General features: G+C 40.7%; 1 protein-coding gene across 1 annotated transcript in view; it reads left to right on the top strand.

Moving 5' to 3' along the window:
* Positions 1–21123, top strand: part of NCKAP5 (NCK associated protein 5) — a 787163-nt gene that overhangs the window by 762298 nt on the left and 3742 nt on the right. Inside the window, exons 16-18 of the mRNA XM_063085140.1 lie at positions 12378–12692; positions 15149–15285; positions 18252–18387. Coding sequence (XP_062941210.1) covers positions 12378–12692; positions 15149–15285; positions 18252–18387 — 588 coding nt within the window. The remainder of the gene's footprint in view (positions 1–12377; positions 12693–15148; positions 15286–18251; positions 18388–21123) is intronic.

The raw sequence follows: 21123 nt of genomic DNA, 5'->3' as shown, positions 1-21123 counted from the left end.
TTCATCTACTTATGAAACTTTCCTTAATATTTCTTGTAGAAAAATCCTCTGGCAATGAATTACCTCAGTCTTGTTTGTATGGAACATATTCATCTTACCTTAATTTTTTAAATTAATTGAAAAGTTGATTAATTGAAGTTAATTTTTGAAACATTGACAGATTTTTTTTTTTTTTCTCCTTTTAGCTCCCTAAAGATGTCATTCCACTGTCTTCTGGCTTATAAAGTGTCTGACAAAAAGTCTACTGTCAGTTTTATCTTTGTTCTTCTTGAAAGTGTCTTTTTCTCAATTGCTTTTAAGATTTTGTCTTTGTCACTGATGTTTAGCATTTTGATTATGATATATCTTGGTGTGATTTTCTCCATGTTGGTTCTGGTTGGGGTTCATCGAGTCTCTTAGATCTTGGGTTTATAGTTCTTATAAGATTTGGTAAGTTTTCGGTTATAATTTCTTTGCATCATTGTTTCTTCCCTTTTCTCTTTTTTCTTTCCTTCTGGGACTCCCATTAGACATATTTAGACCACTTAATATTGACTTCTAGATCCCTGATGCCCTGTTTATTTGTTTAAGTCTTTTTTTTCTGTGTGCTTTATTTTGTATAGTTTATATTGTCGTACCTTCAACTTCATTGATCTTTTTTTCTGCTATGTCTAATATCTCTACTAATCTGTTATTAATACCATACAGTGCATTTTTTCATGTAAATGTAGTTTTTTTTCCTTTCTGTAATTTCCATTTAGGTATTTTTATTATTTTGATATCTCCTAATTATGTTCAAGTTTTACTTTACACCTTTGTATGTATTTATAATATCTACAATAATTATTTTAAGTCCTTGATTGGTTTTTCTTGATATTTAATTTTTTTTACTTAGAACAGTATTAAATAGCAAATAAAAAAAACCCACCATTAACAGGTTGAGAGAGAGACCATGGATGAAAGAAAAAAGACTATATTTTAGTGCCTACAACTGCACTTTTTTCCTACACGAGACATCCTCCACTTTTATTTTCAGTGGGCCTGGTAAATTATGCAGTTGTGCTTTCTTGGGGTACTGACTGAGGTAGGAGTAGAATTCCCTCTATTCTGCAAGGGCATATATGACATCAATGGAATCCCCAGGTCATCAAAAATCGAGAAGAAGGCTCCCAAATATTGTTTATGATAGCTCACTTTAATCCCTTTTATTCCTTAGAATAGAGTTATAGGCAAAGATATAGGCAGGCCAAGACACTGATTTTCTCAGCCCTCAAGGTTGTGGGACAGAACCACAGCTGGTTGAAACCTCCAAGGCTGGGCTGTTCTGGGCTCCAGCAGGATCATGCATTGACATCAGAAAGCCACATACATGGAGGGGAAGGTTGGGAAACATTGCCTTAGAAAGGTCTAGCTGTGGTTGAGATCAAAAGATTTCTTTTTAAATCTATAATCTAAGATACTAGCTAGGAAACTAGAGAAAGATACCTCCATTAAAATGGATGTGACTTAACTTCAAGACCATTGCAAATGTTATCGGTTTTGGTTAGTGTCAGCTGAGTAAGGGAGAACATGTTAATTTTATTTGTTTTATTTCTTTGTTTCTATTGATTAATTTTTCTCCTGGATATTAATCCTATTTTCTTGCTTTTTTGCATGCCTGGTGATTTTTGGTTGGATGCCAGAGAATGTGAATTTTACATTGTTGGGTGTTGGATTTCATTGTATTCTTGTGAAGACTGTTGAACTTTGTTCTGGTGTGCATTTAATGTATTTGCAGATTGGTTTTATTTTTCAAGGCTTGTTCTTAAATCTTGTTATGACAGGTTCAGGGAAGCCTGTATTCTGTGTATAATTCAGCTTCACTACTAAGACTCAACCCTTCTTAGAATTCTACCCAATGATTTCTTATATTAGAAGGCCTACCCTTTCTGGATGATGGAAACATATGTTATTTTCAATCTTTTTTGAGCTCCAGAAATTATCCAACCTACTGCTTCATAGTAATTCTTTCTCTGATCTCATGAGTTTCACCTCACACATGTGTAGGTCAGTACTCAGCCAAAGACTGTAGGGAAACCTCTGCTATTAGCTTTTCTCTCCAATCCATTGCCCTGCAAATTCTCACTGCCTTGATCCCCATCCTCACACCCCTTAATACTTATATTTATCTCTGCGATTCAGCAGGACCTCCAGGCCCTGTCTGTATTCCCTCTCTCTGTACTTCAGTGTGGAAACCATCTCCAGGCAGTTGGCTGGAGAAATTGTCGGGCCCACATTGTTTGTTTCCCGTGATTCAGAGATCAAGTTCTGTGCTGCCTGTCATCCAGTGTCTGAAAACAGTGTAACTGTATGTGTGTGTATATTCCTGTAACAGTTTAATCCTTCATGGATGGAAGCAAAAATCTATATAGATTTTCACCCATATCTATACCCTCTGGTCTGCTGGATTTTATTACTACTTTTATTATCTTCCTATGGAGACCATGAGATATTGGTGAGTGGAAGGTGGTAGTTGAAATGGAAAGATAGGCCCATTTCAACTTCAGCCTTCTCTTTACCACATTTCAACTACCATCACATAAAAGAAAAATAAATGATCCTTGAATATCCACTTAAAATAGATTACCTTATAATAATTAAAATTCTTGCTGAATAAGTAAAGCATGTTAAAAATGAATATTGAAAAAAAGCTTAAGGGTATGAATACTTGAGCTTTCTTCCTTTCTCTATATAATTCAAAAAGTAATTAATACTGATTAAATATAGAGACAAATGGAGAAAAACATCTTTGAACTTTAAATTCTTATCTTTCCGAAGTCTTTTATTAAATATCTATAATTACAGTAATATAAGCAAACTAAAATGATTTATAGTCTTAGAATTTCTAAATTTAAATTTTAAATTTTAAAAGTTAGGGTAGTAATACATAGGATGCTTTAGCTCCATGCTGCTTTAAATATCTTTAGTAACGTTTTCAGTAATTGCTAAACTGATCGGTCTGAATTTCCCCATGCTTTCCTGTTTTTATATGCTTTTTGCCAAAGCTGTTTTAAGTCTCTTTCTGTAGCATCTTACCCCCACTGTACTTTCTCTTTCCTTTCCTCACATGCTTTATCAAAGCAGATGTTATCCAAGCAGGTGAAATGGAGAGTGGAGACAGTTGTCCATATAATTCTGCAAACCTGATATGGAGTAAAAGAGATTTAGAGAGACAGAATTACCCAAATAACCATCTGTGTTGATCAGTTGTTCAACTTTTGGTTTCAGTTTGGCAGGACAGCTAGAGATGAAGTGAATCTGTGAGAGAGTAGATCATTGAACAGAAACAAGGATAACCTTTTAGATATGTTCTACCTTCTCTAAGGGGAAATCATGACTTACTAATTTGGAAAAGTGGTCTGAGAATGTAATGAGTCTGTGAATAGAGGAGAATTGGTAAGCACTATTTGTTTAGACCTTTAAAGTGCCTTGCGTGGGTACCAGCCCGAAAGTGGATTGAAAGAAGATGCAAACAGATAGCTACATTATAGTTAGATTGGGAGGAAATGGTGAGGACAGAGTAATTTTGTTATGAACAGAGAATGGGCAAGGATAACAGGGGAAAGGGGGGAGATAAATTGGCATTTCTTCAATGAGATAAATGGTGATCAAAGATCAGGTATAGATCCATTCTGGTTCTGCATTTTTATGGCGCTCTAGAAAGTTTTAGTAATGAAAATAAGTTTTGGTTGAAAAATGTCAAATTAAGGAGGACATGACTTGACATATGAATAGAAAAGTGGTTAAGTGGAAATCATTGCTTATGGGGAGTTGGGAGGGGTCCGTGTTGTACTCTCATAAACAAGGACTTTGAACTGAAACCAGTGACTCCCCAAACAGGACCTAGTAGTCTGGGGTTCAAGCCTGTTCCTAGGTCAGTTGAGCAAGTCAAACAAATGCTAGCCATTAAACTATAGTGGTCACATTAGCCAATCTTGTATATCACAGTAAATATTGTGTACAAGTCTAGCCATTGTTGTCAAGACAGGCATACAGCATAGCAAGACATGAAAGAGTTGTGTGAAGACCTCAAGATTTTTCAGTCTGTGATGATAAAAATCAGAGGCAACTATTACAATTTGTAAAATCAAAAACTGTTTGGGATATTGCATATCAAATTTCAGAATACTAGACCACGAACCATCCCCAGCACTTTATAGAAGAGGTCATTTTAGTGTCAGTGAGAGGAAGAAGCACATCTTAAGGAATTTTTTCTCAGGGGTTATACCAGCCGTATATGTAAATAAATTCAGGAAAGATTTCTATGACTACATGGTCTACATGAGCATTTGGAACACATTTCTAACCGTTTCCAGTTTATATCCTTTAGTCAAAACCTATCACAATAATTTATGTGATGCTATTATCAAAGAATATTATTGGGTTCACTAGGTTCCAATCCTGCCTAAGGTGACACTTCTTTTACATTGGCTTAAATAACTTGTTCTTCATCTTTGAAAAGCAGTTGCATGGTCCATTTTTTCCTTTTTATGTTTTTTGTCATATTAATTTTCTCTGGTTTTTTCTTATATTTATTCCCTATATAACAGTGTACCAGAATCCCAGTGTCTGGTTTTCCTTTATACCAAAGAGAGCACAAGGATTGGAAAACAAATTTACATCCTCCTGAACATTTTTCAAATTTCAGAAAGCTTAAATTCAGTTTGAACTTAGAAGCTGAGTATTCTCATGTATTCCAAAGCCATCAAATTGAATTTACCCTTCCAGAAGGTCATCTTAATGCCACAGCCAAAATTTACGCAATGGTTGTGAATAAATAACCAGTAAGAATAATTTTTTACTATTTTAACAAAAACCATGGGATAAATTTAGAATAAATAACCTACATTTAATTGATGTGGCTTTGGCAACAGGCTTAGTTTTTTCAGCTTGTTTCAGCCGTACAGATGAAGAGAAGGATGTGCAAATAAACTACAGATGGGAGAACAGATCCCTTTAACTTTCCGTTGCCAATACCACATGTAGCTTAAAGATGTTTAGGAAACTGGAGATAACAAAGAGTTATTTACATGACTACTTGCATTATAGCAAAGTGTGCCAATTAATAAGATGGTGTTAATATTAAACACCCACAAGTTGCTCCTTCTGGCTGGTGAATTGCATCAGGTCCTCATTGCATATTTGGCTGAAACTTTTGTAGATGCGATGGAAGTCTCAAAGTAAAAAAAGAGTTTGAGTATGAAAGTTTTCTGTTTTCCTAGAATTTAAGAGGATTGAAGAAAAAAAAAGGATTACTAAAGTAGTTTGTTCACATCTTTAAGTGGGTAGGTCATTGGACAGAAGCAAGTATAAGCTTTTAGAATAAATATACTGTAAGTTCCCTAACTGAAAATTATAGCATACTAATTTGGGGATGTTCTCTGAGAATATCATTAGTCTGTTAATAAGGAAGCATCAGTACGTGTCATTTTTTAGGCTCCAAAATGGAATTCTCAAGAAAATGGACTCCATCCTTTCTATACATGAGGAAACTTGCAGTGAACTCCAAGTAAGCAGGGTAGTTGTTTAGTAAAATGTATCCATGTGTTGCAGTATAACACTAACTGCACAGATGACAGTTGGGTTTGCCTTGGATTCCACGACAATATGTGTATTATGTACCTACAGGTCACCTCTCCCTGACAACTACTTATGGAATCTTATTGAGTACCTGCTTCACAATGAGCAGTATTTCAGGCTTATTTAAAATGAGCTGTGATTATATGAGTCAGAATAGTTTTTTTAAAAAAACCCTTGTTGTCACTCAGCAAGCAGGTAGCCAAGCATGTCTTCAATGTCAGTCTTTCTGACTCCTATACTCCAGTCTTTCTGAAGCCTATACATACTCTTCTCACTTTATTCATCTGCATATTCAGAGTAACTTGAAGCAGAAGTTAGGTTTCCTTCAGCTTATCCTATAACAACAACATACATTAGAGATACATTAACAATACCAAGAGTTTGGGTTTACAAATTCAAATGATAAAGGATTTGTGAAATAGGATCTGTGAGAAGTTGAGATGCTTGAATCTACAAAAGAGAAGGCTGAGAAACAAATTAGTTACTGGCATTTTGCTAACACCCAAAATCATGGGTAGTTCAGATTCCACTCACTTGGAAATTTATATGAACTGAAATAGTGCCAGAAATCAACTTTTCCCTTTGCAGCTATTTATAAAGATAGTGTTGCTATGTAAAAGAATAGCGTATAAAATGAGTTTGGAAGAAGCATAGTCAATGCAGTTGAGAGAACAATTTGTTTTAAAACAGAACAACTCACCGTTCTGTGTAAATGCCTATAGGAAGTTACTGAGTAATCTCATCTCCTCACTACAAATGGCCCCCCAGGAACTTGACTCTGTAAGAATTTAGTTTTCACACTACTGTGGGTGCTGGTGTTAAATGTGATGCCAGCATTCCACATGGCATCTAGAATCCCTGAGGATGAAGGCCAGAGTCATGGTGCCACACTGGCTTTTGCTCCACTTGGGACATGCAGGCCCAGTGATACTGTGGGGTTGGTTTGGGGACTGAGGAAGATGCTAAACAGCCTTCCACTGGCTGTCCTTTGTCTTGGTCACCCACCCTTGTTCTAAGGACTTGGAAGTACTAAGAAATCAGTCTTTAAATTATTCAATAATTCTGAATGATGTTATCCCTCTGGCCATCTGAATTAATGAAGTCTGGCTGTATGTGAAAAATAGCTACAGAGAAGAAGGAAATCAACTGTTTGCTTTGGTTGCTGGAGTCAGAACAAAAAGAAACAGATTGAGATTTTACACAAAAAGATTCACACCCAATGAGTATAAGGAGGAATGTTCCGGAAATCAATTGCCTTTTCATCCATCCGTCCATTCATTACACATCAGTGGGGCTGAGTACGTGTTAGGCACCGTGCTGAGCACTGGAGATGGAGAATGAATCATTCTGCATCAGCCTGGTGCATATCATCACTGTCCTGTAGAGTAAGGGCAGTGACAGGGTCAGGAACGGGCTTATATGGGAGCACTGAGGAGATGAATAAAATCCAGTTCTGCCCCCAGGATGCTTACAGTCTACTAACACTTATTTTGAGAACTGCTGCCATTTTCCAAATAAATTAGGCTAGGTGTGCCTGTTCCATGCATCATGCCGGCTTTATCACATGCTTTGTGTCTAGTTCTCAAAGCACCCAATAATGAAGAATGTGATGTAATTTTCACATGAGAAAACTTCAGGGAGCAGCAGGGTAACACTCATTGGAAAGATGAGGGATTTTATATCACACACCCTAAATTACCAGTTTAAAAATTTCCAGTGGAAACATTTCTCCATAATTTCTTCGCCACCACCATCCCACACAGAACCTCACCCACAAGCTGTTCATTTCCTGCAAGCACAGCAATGTCCCTCTTTCCTGTCACCTGATGTCAGACAATATTCCTAACCCAAGCAGTCTTAACAGTCTTCCTCAAAAAGGAGGGCCTTATAGAAAGTCCTGTATCTGCTAACAGACTAGAAAGCTGTCCTTCTCCTTGCATGCCAAACATGTGCAAGGTAATGCAAGCAAGAGGTCAGTAAAAGATCCCAAGTCTATTCTGTAAGTAAGAGATTCCCTGCCATTCTGCTGCTGGCCTGCCCTGATGGGTCCCAGATGTGTTGAGATGGAGATTCCTCAGGGGACTAGTGGGCCTGCGGGCTGGTGTTTTCCTTGGTAAGCCACATATTTTTTAATGTGTGACATGGCTTTAAAAGGACTGGGAAGCGGTACCCTAAGTTATCCCATGAAATGTCTGGGGTAGGTGGTGGTGACAAGCATGAGAGCCTACCTTGAGAGACAGAGAGAAGGCCAATGGCAAGATGGGAATAGGTGAGAGGGCTGACTAGGGTCAGAGATGTAATTGGTGACCTTGGGAGAATGAAGCCTGCTGGCACATCCAGCAACCCATCCCTTGAGCTCGTTAGTAAGTCCCTGTTGACAGCTGCACTCCCAGCCACAAATGTGAACTCATACTTCTTCAGAGCAAGTCAACTCATGGAAGATGCAAGGCAGGCTTGTCCCTTTGAGCTTTGTGCCTACACCAGCCATTTAATTATTTTGTGAGTTCTTCTCTGAGAAAAAACTGGCTCCAGAAGTAAAGTATCTAACACTTTTCAGGTTACAATATTTTTATGAATTACAAGAAGCTGGTAGTGCTTTAAAGAAACTACATAAAGATTGTGTCAGCATTTTCAGTATAAACTGAAGGTTTCTAAAGGTTTATGCATTCTGAAGAAATTTGCTTGAGGGTGAAGCTTGGCATATGTCTGAGCCCCTGACTGTCCACACCTCATTTTGTAGGTACTTGCAAACAAGTCTTCACATTCACTACATTTGGCATTTGGAATTTTTAGAAATAAAAAATGGCCTATTTAATAGCAGGTGGTTTCTGAGATTAATGCCAGTGCTCACAATTCTCAGAGAATCAGAGAACTTGGGAATTGCAAAAGTCCTGTTTTGTAGATTCTGGTATGACACTATTCTATGTTGAAGGAAAAGGAAAGTAAGGAAACAGATGTGAGAAAATGTTGGTGTCCTCAGAAGGGTACCAGACTTAGACTTCCTTCACCATTTTTCTACCCCAAATTCCTCCTCTGCCCTATTTTCTGCAACTGTCCCATGGCCATGTGTTATAGGCCAGGCAAACATATGTGTGCTTTGCATATGGGGCCTATCCCAAAATAACCACAGAAAAGGCAGCCAAGAATTCCACTTTTTGAATCATCATTTGAGGGAGCTGGATTAAGTGTTCTCCAAAACATAAAATAGGTAGAGGAGAGAGACAAAGCCAGAAAAACATTGCACTTGGAGGCAGTGCCCATCACCAAACTGGGCAGGCCAAGCAAACTCTAGAAAAACCCTCACATGGAAGTCTAAGGATCCAGTCCAAGAGGACAGAGGGAAGGGACTAGGCAAATGTGGTTTTTCAAGAACTATGTAGATGAGGATACACAGGCATCCTGAATAGGGGTGGACAACTGGGTAGGTGCTGGGAATGTTGGTAGGAGACTCCAGCCTCAGAATAGGGAGCCCAGGAACCAAGCTAGAATTCTGAGGCCAGCACCAATTCCAGAGGAGAATCTGGGCACCTCGTCTTGGAGCCGGGCACCATGCTGTGAGTCTTCTGCTCACATGGCTGCCTCGATGGCTAAGAACTGAGCAGACCCCCTTTTGGATTACATGTGCTTTTTAGGAGAATCAGTGTAGGTGGTTAAGAGCATGGTCTTTGTAGTCAAGCAAGACTAGATTCAAGTCTAGGCTCTTTATTTATAGCATATAGCCTTGGGAAAGTTGCTTAACCTCTTAGAGCCATGATTTTTCACTTGTAAATGGCAATAATAATTCTTACCTTATAGAGCCATGAAGATAAAGAGGTGATAAAAAGATAGCAGTGAACTCCTGGTAGCTGTAACAAACAGCCAAACTTCTGATGACCCATCTTCACAAAAGAAAAAGAGCCCCTAGTGTCCTGCTCTGCTGAGCACTCCTTGGTTCAGGGGTAGGTGGTCCTGAAGATGCTGGGAGTAAATCGTTAGGGCAGACAGCCTGTGGCATATGGGGTCCAACACATCAAGGCCATGACATCCCATGAAACTTTGATTCCCATCCCCAAAGACTGAGTCGATTCTGATGAAGACCCACTTACTCCTTTGTGAGTCTGAAATATTTCAGACTTTGAGAATTGCCCCAAGTACAACATGTGGACAGGCTAAATCTGAAGAATGTTGTATATCTAGGCTAAAATTAAGAAAAGATGCAGAAGTCTGAATAGCAAGGTCTGACTTTTTAATGTCTTCTGGCAATGTCTCCATATGAAAACAGCTGCTCATTTCTCAAAAAGGACATTCTGTAACAATTAAGTCCCCTTGACTGAGGAGATGATGAACAGAGAAGATAATGAATAATCCATAAGGCTGGTTGAGAGTAGAGCTGACCGGGTAGAGGCCTTGCAATGAGTCGGGCTAAAACTTAGCCCTTGTGATTCTGGGAACAAAGAGCATCTGTCAAACTATAGCTATATGAGTCAGGATTCCTGCAGTCCATGACCAATCTCTGAGATCCGATGGTATGTGAGATGGGTAAATGGCACCATACTGGAGAGGAGGATACCTGCATCTTCTTACTAAATATCCATTTAGAGACTGCAGTCTCTCTGTTAATAGAGACTTCATCTTCCTGGTACTTCCAGAACCAAGCACCAAACCTACTTGAACCTAGAAAAGCCAACTCGGTACCCACTGTACTCCTTTGTTTTTACCTTAGTATTAAGAAATTCCCAGAATTTTACTACTAACTTACAACAAAGAGGTTTTGAGGAGGGTGGGGGAAAGGGCATATTCTGAAGTTTTGATACTAATTGCTTAGCATCAAATGAGATTGTGTATGAAAGGTACTTAAGGATAAGCTATTTTCCTATCAGATATCTACCAATAGGTAATAAAAATACTAAACATTTTGTATATGTCGCCATTCATTATCTCATTTATTCATCTTTCATCTTATTCACAGTATGCTTGGTGTCATTCTAAATTCTGCTGATTTGATTGTGAACATGTTTTAATCCTCACTGCAACCCTGTAAGCAGCCTGAGGCCCCAAAAGGGTAAGGCCCTTGCCCGAAGTTTCACCCAGTTAGCTATTAGTAGAGACCACATCACAAACCACTTTTCCATAAAGCACTAAAGAAATGGTACCTGTGGATATTTTGATACCAAGATTGAGATTAATCTATTATATTCCCCACCTAGTGGTGTCTAGCTAGAGCTAGACTTACAAGATGAAACTGAGGAAGTTTCATTCCAAGATGATCAAAAAAACAGGAGACTTTTTGAGTGGCAAATAGATCTTGGAAGCTGTCTCATTGGCTTGGATAAACCACACCGTCATTTCAGAAATTAAATATGTAATAATTTTTTCAGATATTGCATTTTTGTCTTTTTATAAATTTTTTTGAAGATGAGACATAATTAACAATATGTCACATTCATGGTGAAATCACCTTAATTTGTTCTAGAGAATAGTGAGATCCCTGGGAGTGAGAAGAAATCCAGGGGGGATGTGGAATATACTATAAAGCATATGTACTTCACAGGGCTTGGTTTTCCAAAGTCTTGCAGTTTCAAATATTGACCTTGCAAGGACAGGAAATTTTCCTCAGGGTATAAGTCTCTGTTGCAAGATAAAAATTGTGGCACAGCAGGTTGCTGGCTCAAAGACAGACTAGTTACTGATTGTTATGTAAAGATACTGAGAAATTGCTGTAAGAAGGAATGTTTGCTAAGATCAAACTGTTGTTGATAAGATCACTTAATTGTCTACTGGAATGTCATCTGGCTTGTTTCACTGAAAGTTACCAGTCTATACTGTTAAATTATAACCCCACCTATGTTCTCTTCTTGTGACTTCGTGGTCTGGAAAATAAATGCAGGAAGAGAACCCCAATTCAGTGTTAACTTCCCAAGGAAGGGATCCCTCTTGCTGGAGGGTTCCAGTGGGAGATTAACCACTTTGGGGCCTCTCACTGCTCAGAAGAGATGGGCTTTGAGTAACCCTTTGCGTCTCTGTCACCCAGGGGAAGTAGGGTGACAAATCCGTGGGGGGCGAAGCAACACAAAGCAACGAGGGTACTGCTGACTTTTGTCATTGCATAAAGTGAGAGTCAAAGACAGAAAGCAGCTCTGCCATCTTCTCAGTAAGACCTAAAGTGGCAACTGGGTCCCGTGAAGCCCACATGATAAGTGACGTTATGATGGGTGTAGTACCCTTTGGGGTGACCCTTCTAGCATGTCAATTACTTGTCCTCACAGTCAAATTGAGAGGCCAGAGATTTAGTCACCTGCTGAATGGAGAATAATTCATGCAAGAGATACACAATTACCTTTGTTAGGACATCCCTTCAATTTGTTATGTGTGCTCATTACTCACGTTAGTTCAATTAGTAAATTTCACCTAATTGGTTGATGTCATGTGATTCCCAGATTGAAGTAAGATGATCAAAAATAATTTTTGGTCTCTGATCTGATGACTGTTCCTTCCTATTATAACTCCAGAGCACCGTGCAGGGTATATGCACATGTGACTTGCTGCCTGTAAGAGGCTGACCTTCTTACCTCATAGTAGGAGAAGGGAATGTTTTCACATTCAAGTAAATGTCTGTTTCATGTGCCTCCCTGGAACTTTACTGCACTGCTAATACTATTTCCAAATGTTTACCATTTTCCTTTTTCTTAAATTCTTGCTTCCGGGTGTCCCCTTTCCCCCACATCATACCCAAATACCCATGATCCTTCTATCCTTTTATATGCACCTTCTCTAATCCTCTCTCTGTTACTCTAACTCAGAATCGAACTGCCAGATGAGAACATTGGACAGTGGGATCGGAACCTTCCCGCTGCCAGATTCAGGAAATCGCTCAACAGGACGGTACCTATGCCAGCCAGACTCCCCAGAGGACCCTGAGCCCATCCTGTCTCTCCAGCCAGCCCTTTCCATGGCTGCGTCCATCAGAGCCCAAACCCTTGAACAAGAAGTGCCTTCCTCCACAGACAGCCAGCGCTCTGCAGATAGCACCATTGTTCATTCCATGTCTGACCCCCTCATGACTGCCAGAGGGATGCGACCTCTTCAAAGTCGCCTCCCCAAGCCAGCCTCCTCAGGTAAAATGCCAATTGCCTTTCAAATTAGACTGTGATTCTGCCTATAAAAATGCACTTGCTGATAAAAATGGAAAACTTTGAGAGGAGTTAGTCAGTGACCTCTGCCCAATGAATGTCCTCCACCAAAAGGTACAACTGTATGTATGAGACATTATCTACTCATAGTATTACATCAAGGAGTGCACATATAAAAAGAAACAAATGTATGAGCACCAGTATTTGGATATGTAAATTGATTAAGAAAAAACCATACAACATACATTGTGGGATTTTATCTTATAAAATTTAACTCCAGATATAGACCAATTTAGGCTCAAGACATAAGTTTAGCTGAAATGTTGTTTTCCCTCTAACCAGAAACATATGTCTTTTGATGTACTCCTATCCTGTTCAAATATATTTGTATGTTGAAGTATAAAAAACTTTGATGTGGCAGCAGTAGATTGAGCATTAACTGCGGTAGGACGGAATGAGCATTCTCACTGGAAGTACCATCCTTTGTCGCAGTCAATTGAAACGTGCTCTCATGATTAAAGACAGGGCCAGGCTAAGGGTCAAAGTTTTTTCATTGCTCCCACAAGATTAAAAATATTTATTGCAGCCCAGGATGACACTAAATAATTTTTAACGTGTATGGCTTATGTTGCTTTTACAATATGCATAAGCATATAAGCTAGAACTCCAAACTGAACACTTTCATTTATGATTTGATGATTAGAAACGAGCACATGTGGAGATTATACTATAGGCTTCTGAGAAATTAGAAAAGACTTTTAATTAAACATCTTTGAATAAATGTGACTGGGCTCTTCCCATGGCTGAGTTCTCCCTTCACACACAGTAATACCAACTGCCACAAGTGTTTCATTGCACACTTATGCTCATTCCAAGTCAAGGCTACATTTTTAAAGGCCATAAAGCATATTATTTTTGAAATAAATGCATTGTTAATTAATGACATAGTTTCCAGAGATTCAGGGGTGAAATCTTAGTTATAGATTATGTGCTCCATGCCTGAATAGTCACATGTGTGACCTCAATTCAGCAGCGGGCTGCCAAGTAGACTCCATGATTAAACACTGTCATTATAACAAATCGAATAGAAACTGCAATCCTTGAATTGCTTCATAAGCAGGGGATAGGAAGGAGATTGTTCTGATCTTGCTGCTAATATACACTGCACCAGGTTTCTAAGGGTTGTGTCTTAATTAAATTGTCATGAGGAGTTGCAAAACAGTAGATATGGTAAAGAGTGAGGTGAACACACTGCAGGACATTTTTGTGTCACCCATCTTGAAGTTTCCTGCCCACTGAATGGTATCTGTGATCCAGAGGCAGGGCCAACTTTTCAGTGCTTCTCTTTTCTCTGTGTCCATTTGTTATTCATGTTAAAAATTATAACATGGAACAGAAGGAAAGTGGAGTTATGCCTGCTTAGAGCAGTCACTTCCAGCTTAATGTATACATTTGAACTGTTTTTTTTCCTATCTCCATATGAAAAATGGAGGTCACTGTACAAATCTCACTGTGCTGATGAAAACACAATTACTTAGCTTCTGCTCACAAGCAAAATGCTGTAGAGAGGCTGTCACAGCATGTCCTGTTGATAATTGTTGAGGCTGGAGGATAATAACAGCGTTTCTCCTTTATGGCATGACGAAGGAGTACACGCTGCAGGTTAATCTACCATTACGGGTAATGGAGAAGCACTCCTTAGTCATTCTCTGCTAATTAAACACTTGCAACTCAAAGTGTGGTCCATGGGCCAGCATCATTGGCATCCCCTGGGAGACTGTCAGAACTGCAGAATCGCAGAGCCCACCCCACACCTACTGAATCAGCATCTGCAGTTTAACAGTAGCTCAGCGGATGTGTGTGCATGTTAGAGCTTGAGAAGTACTGCCCTGCAAGATCTTTAAAGCCTTGCCAGCAAAATTTCCCAAACCGTATTATTCAAAATAACCTTAGTAGGTATTCTAGGAAAATAATGGTTCCCTGCTCAAGTACATTTGAGAAAGCCTGCAAATTCAAATTGTCTCTTTGGAAATGATGACAATGCCCATCAGCAAAGTGAAGGCTCTGAGAAGTCCTCCAAACAATAAATCTGTTTATTTGATCAATAACATTATTTCAGGAATAATCTCAGTGGTTCCCAAATGGATTGCCTGCTGAACCCTTTCTAACCTGAAAAGTCTTTCAACATTTTGTGGAAAAGAGGTCCAAGAACAGTTTGCCTTAAGGTCTCCAAGGTGGATATCCTCTATAGATACGTATACTTGATTATGCAGACGTTTTGGGTAGCACAGACTTGCAGGGAACAGAATGGCAGGAAACCCAGCTTTCCTTGTATTTGGACCTTTTTATTATTTCTGAATGTCTCCCCCGCCTCCTTCCTTAAAACTTGTAAAAGGTTGATGAAAGCTGATTTGTGATTTCATATACATTTCATCAATTAGGAAAAATCAGTTCCCAAAAGCAGAATGAACCAGAGCCACGGCCTCAGACTTGCTCATCATTTGAATATGCTGAAGACACAGTGACAAGCCAGCCACTTCCAGACTGGGGAGGTGACGACACCACCCCTGAGCCCCAGGTAAGGGGAAGCCGGTGGAAGGATGCCATGTACCTGTCGGTCCTGATTGTGAAAAGTGAACTCCTTAAACACTTTTGTGATCGATTTAATTTTAAATCAAATTTGCTGTTGGTTTTATTAATGCAAACCCAGGTCCAAAGCTCATCCTTTTCTTTGAATTATTAAAGCACACCATGGGTTCTTGGGACACCTTTATTCTGAGGAACTCAGAGTGCTTCTGATCTGAACCCAGATTCATGGGATTTAGATCCTCTCTTCTGATTAGACCTGGAACAAGCATTTACTCTCCCATAAGGACACCATTTAGAATTTTGTTTTTAATTTTTTCATTATCTCAGCAGTTACTTTGACCTTTACCTTGATCCCGTGAGGCAGGGAAAGCAGGTATAATTCTGTTCCTTCTAGGGATGAATAAACTGAGGCTTGGATCAAATGAATTTCCAGGGTCGGTAAGACCTGAGTTTCTTCAGTTTCCATGATCTTTGCTGTGGGTTCTCCATCCACCCTGAGGGGGCACACACAGGCCTCCTGATGTGTGATTGGATCTAGGGAGGAACTCGTGGCTCAGGGACGCTTGGCTCATCCCTTGGGGGTTACTTGGTATTATCACTTTCAACTGGTTACTTTGACCATATTCAGCCTGTTCCCTATTTCTCAACTTGTCCTGGAGCTGGCTCACCGTAGGGTCTTTGGTGGTGCCTGGCAGCAAGAAGGGTGGAAGGGGGACAGATAGATCAATTCCTAGAGCTTCCTGGCCCTTTCTTGACTCTTCCCACTTCTGCTGCCTTTGGCTCTCCCAATTGAAGAGCCCCTATCTGTTTTTACTAGAGTTTTTGTCCAACTTTGATGAGGAAATACCCATATTTGCCCACATCTGAGGTCCATAGCCATTATGGCTGAGCCGTCTTTCAGCCTTGAGCACCTCAGTATGGAAATGAGACCATAGACAAGATAAGGAAAAGGTCCTTCGGGTCCACAGCCTCAATTTACAGTGGAGAACACCAACTCCAGAGACATGCTGGACCGTGTTCAGGGTTCAAGGGAAAGTATTACAGAGGTAAGACTGGAACCGGGGCCATGAATTCCATGTCCAGTACTAAGAACAACTGCCTCCACTGCTCATGGAGTTACACCATTGTATTCTATTATGCCTTAACTGAAGCACAGAACTGTTAGAACTCCAAATCAGTGGTCCTCAGGCTTGAGTGCGAATGAGAACTACCTGGAGGGCTACATATCTTGCTGCCCCACATGCACCCAGTGTCTGATTTGGTATATGGGGAGTGGGGTCGAAACATTTCTAGCTAATTGCCAGGTGATGCTGATGCTGCTGGTCTGTGCAACCCACTTTGCAAAGCTTTGCATCACTGTGCCAAGGGACTCTGTGCTTGCTTGGGGACTGGAGCACTGAGAAAACTGTAAGAGACACTCAGAGTTGGAGAGGGGAAAACCAATTCAGAAGCAATTGCAGACAGTGGCATAGAGGTTTAAATAATTCCAGAAAAGTAAGGGGCGGGAGGGAGGTATGCAATGTTGGCCTTCAGGTGACCTGTCCCCTCTACATGTAATTGCTAGACACTCCTCATACGACATACACATCCACCAGTATACATACCTCTCTGGAGTCCCCTTCCTCCTCATCCTGCACAATTCTGCCCTCTGGAAATCTTGCCCTGACTTGTAAGGGTCACCACTTTGGCTTGGAACTTAAAACTCTGCTTCATTGACTGCCAGGTAGGGAAAGTTTGAAACAAAATTATCTTCATATTTCTAGTACCCAGCAAAGTACTTAGTTCTATTTGTGTTTATTGAATGGAAGGACAAAAGAATGTGTCTTATCATACCCAGAAAGTGTTACTGGAGTCCTTTTGGAATTCTGGACACAGGGTTCCCCTGGAGCCACAGCCAGAATCGAGCTCTGCACCCCTAGAGCACTTCTTGGCACAGAGTAGGTACTCAATATACACCTGTGGGTGAATGAGTAAATGAAAGAAGGAACCAAGGAAATGAGTGTTTGAATTTGTAACCCCAGCCAAGGGAGCTTACATCCTGAAATGTATTTCTACAATTCCCAACCAAATGACACCCTCCCACACAAACTTTAGAGACCCATCCTGTCCATCTGTACCTGAACTGTCTGGGATGGGGGCGGGGATAATAAGCTCTAACAGTAGTCTACAAGCAGAAAAGAGGGTCCCAAATACCCTGATTGAACATACAGGAGTTGCAGTCCTAGATCCAGTATTCTACTTGTGTGCACAGAGGGAAAAACTGTTCATACAGTATCAACCTCCTCGGCAATTCCTGAACACGGCATTATTGCCACACCAGTGACATCCCGGGGGGGGGGGGGGAGTCAGGCTACATGTGCATATGAGCAAAAGAGGAAACTGAGTCTCTCAGCCCATGAACTGTCAGCAGATTAGAGGATTATATATATTGATTATATTGAGTAGTTGCTTACTTTCCTAAAGGCTACTGTCCTTTTGGTGGCTGGAAGTTAAATTATACAAACATTTATTCTTTTGTTCCCAAGGTTGATTGTTTTAATATCCTCTGATACTCGAAAGCCAATGGTGAGATCAGTTAAATAAATAAACCATTAGTCTTGGAACAATGGCTCATAATAGGCAGTTTAGAAAAATAAGACCCTATAAAGAAGCATACAAAATGCAGAGCAGGTAATCATGGGGACTTTCCTGAACCTGGGACAATGGCCGAGTGCTGTGGATGGCTTCATCATCGCAGGCCCGTTCACGCAGCTCTGTGCGGGGAGGCAGAGAAACTGGCCAACCGGAGTTGTTCTGGGGTGGGTGCGGGGGCAGGGGCGGGCTGCACGGTGGAAATGGAATTCCATGCACACTGTGACAGCCAGATGTGAACTGTGTCACCTCCTCACAGGATGTTCTGCCCCATTTTGATTTATTTGTGTGAATAATCTTAACAGTCTCATATTACTCATTTAGGACAAGGTACCCAGAATGTGTACATACTCTGCCAGCGGTGGCAGTGATAGTGACAGTGACCTGGACTGTGGACATAATGGTTTTGGAGCTGGAAGGGGAAAGTTAGTGAAAGCCCTGAAGAGTGCCGCTGCCCCAGGTAACTTTCGCACGCTGGCCCTCTGAGTGTGCGCGTCTCTCCGGGAAGCCGCTGATGCGCCTTTCCCTGCGCTCGGCCCCACCCACCGTGATTTTACATTTTAGCTCCACGTATCTCCTGAGGTCTCATTTTCTGCTACATACAGAAGATTGTGTATGTGCATCAATTTGTTTTCTGGTGTGATCTTCATGACATTGCAGTGCAGCCTGTAAGGATTTTATTTCCAAAGCTGGCATCTCTAAAACAGCCTCCAATGAGTTGAGTTATCTTAATAATGAAGCAATGACTATAAAGATAACTTTGTTCTTAATTACATACCTCAGCAAGTTAAATCATCCAGTGAGGAGTTTTCCAGGCTCTTTGCTAACACTGTGTTGCTTGAGCTCTGGACCAGTTAGTTGTGCCATTGTGAATGGGTCTGTTTGTGAGGCTGGAGCTCCCTCACTATCTTTTAATTTGAGTCAGAATTGGCAGTAGAAAAAATCATCATCCTTAGACATTTAAAAGTATATATATTCCGATGGTACTTCCATACAATACAAGAGGACAGATGAACCCCTGACATAAAATGTGATCTGGGGTCTGCTTTTCTTTTAATCCACTCTGGATTGTAATAAATATTTTAATGATGCAATGGAGAATCATTCTTTTCCTACTAATCAACTTTTTCTCAAATACTAATTTAGAAATTATACGATGAAACCATGATTTTCTTTTTTTACAACAAGGCTGATATGTCGCTTCAGGGAAAAATGTAATCTGGCAACTATGTGCGTTTCCAATTACAGAGACTTGGCATTTGTGACACCAGGGGGGACTGGCATATAAGAATAGCCCATTAATCTGAATCCACCACTGTGTTCCTTGCTTCTTTACAAGTATCAGAGAAGCAAGACCAGTGGTTGAATAACACAAAGGCTTACCAAAAAGAAAGTGAAGATGCCTAGGACCAGGCCAGCTCCTAGTCTAAGCTCTTCCTTTGCAAATAACCTCACCTCACCAACCCTCAGCTGCCCACCCAGGAGTGACTTCCAGGGTCCCTTCCAGCTCTAAAACTCTATCCATACATTACTGAACAAATATGTGTTGAAAGCATCCTCTGGGTCAGCTTTGCAGTGGGGAGTAAATAGACAAAGATCCCTGCCAGACAGGAAACAATAGGTACAATAAGCATGTAAATGTATGCAGCTCGCTCAAAGGAGAGAAGTGCTGTGCATGGGAAAGGAAAGCAGGAGGGTTGGGGGAGAGGGGGTTGATGAGAGGTTACCATTTAAATGGAACAGTCAAGGCAAATCTCACTGAGAAGGTCATGTTTGAACAGAGAGCTGAAGGTGGAGAGGGGATGAGCCAGGAGGATGTCTCCAGGGGAAGAGCATTCTCAGCAGAGGGAACAGACAGTGCCAAAGACTCGAGGCAGGAGCTTGAGCCAGAGTCAGGTACCAGCAGGAGGCCAGCGTGGCTGCTGCAGTGCAGAGAGAGCAAGTCAGAAGACTGAAGAGATGAGACCAGATAAGGAAAAGGGGCCAGAATGCATAGGACCTTGTGTGCCATTCTGAGGGCCTGACTTCTCCAAGAGACAAACACAGGGACTTTGGACAACTTTGAGTACAAGAGTGGCGTGACCTGAGATGTTTTAAAAGGATCACTCTGGCTGCTGTGCTGTGAAGACTGAGAAGCAAGATCAACCATGATGGTTAATTTTTGGTGTCAACTTGACGCGGTTACGGAATATATAGAAACTTGCTGAAGCATTATTTTTGGGTGTTTCTATGAAGGTATTTCCAGAAGAGATTAGCATATAAGCCTGAGTGGACTGGGTGGAAAGGATCCACCCTCAATATGGGCGGACAGCATCTAATCCACTGGGAGCCCAAAGAGAACAAAAACAGAGGGAAAAGCGAATCTCTCTTTATACCACTGGAGCTGGAATACACTCTTCTTCCTGTCTATGGACATTGAACTTGAGACTCTTCAGCCTTTGGGTCCCAGGACTTACACCAGTGGTAGCCTTGCCTCTCAGGCTTTTGACTTTGGACTGAGAATCACACCATCAGCTTCCCTGGTTCTGAGGCTTCCAGTCTTGGACTGAGCCACACTGCTGGCATCCAGTTTGCAGATGGCCTGTCGTGGAACTTCTCAGACTTCACACTCACATGAGCTAATCCCCTTAATAAGTCTCCTCTTACATATTTATATACATATCCTATTGGTTCTGTGTCTCTGGAGAACCCTAACACATCAACTAGGAGGCTATTACAGCCATCCAGGCAAGAGATGTAAATGGCTTAGACCAGTGTAGCCGCAGTGAGTGAAGTGAGCAATACAGGCTAATAGACCTCCCTGCAACGACAGAAATATTCTGTGTCTGCACCATTCAATGCCATAGTCACTGGCCACACATGGCCATTAAGCACTTGAAACGCAGCTGGTGTGAAGAAGGACCTGAATTTTTAAATTTAATTTTTGCTCTAGTTTTCATAAGAACTCATAAGAGTTCTTACTTAGGCCATTCCTTTTTTTCCTTCTTTTTACATTTTAATTAATTTTTAATTTAAGTATGAATAGTCACAGTGGCTCATTGTACAACATGAGGAGTGAGAATGGTCTGATTCCAGATCTAATTAAAAATACACAATTCACTAATGGACTGGAGGTAGAGGTGGAGGTGGAGGTGAAAGAAAAAGGTCCAGGATGACTCCAAGGTTTGGGTCCTTAAAGAGCTGGAGTTGCTAGTGC

Source organism: Cynocephalus volans, chromosome 1 (genome assembly GCF_027409185.1).
Source record: "Cynocephalus volans isolate mCynVol1 chromosome 1, mCynVol1.pri, whole genome shotgun sequence".
Taxonomy (NCBI): Eukaryota; Metazoa; Chordata; class Mammalia; order Dermoptera; family Cynocephalidae; genus Cynocephalus; species Cynocephalus volans.
The sequence above is the reverse complement of the archived record's forward strand: the minus strand, read 5'-3'. Positions and strand labels throughout refer to the sequence as shown.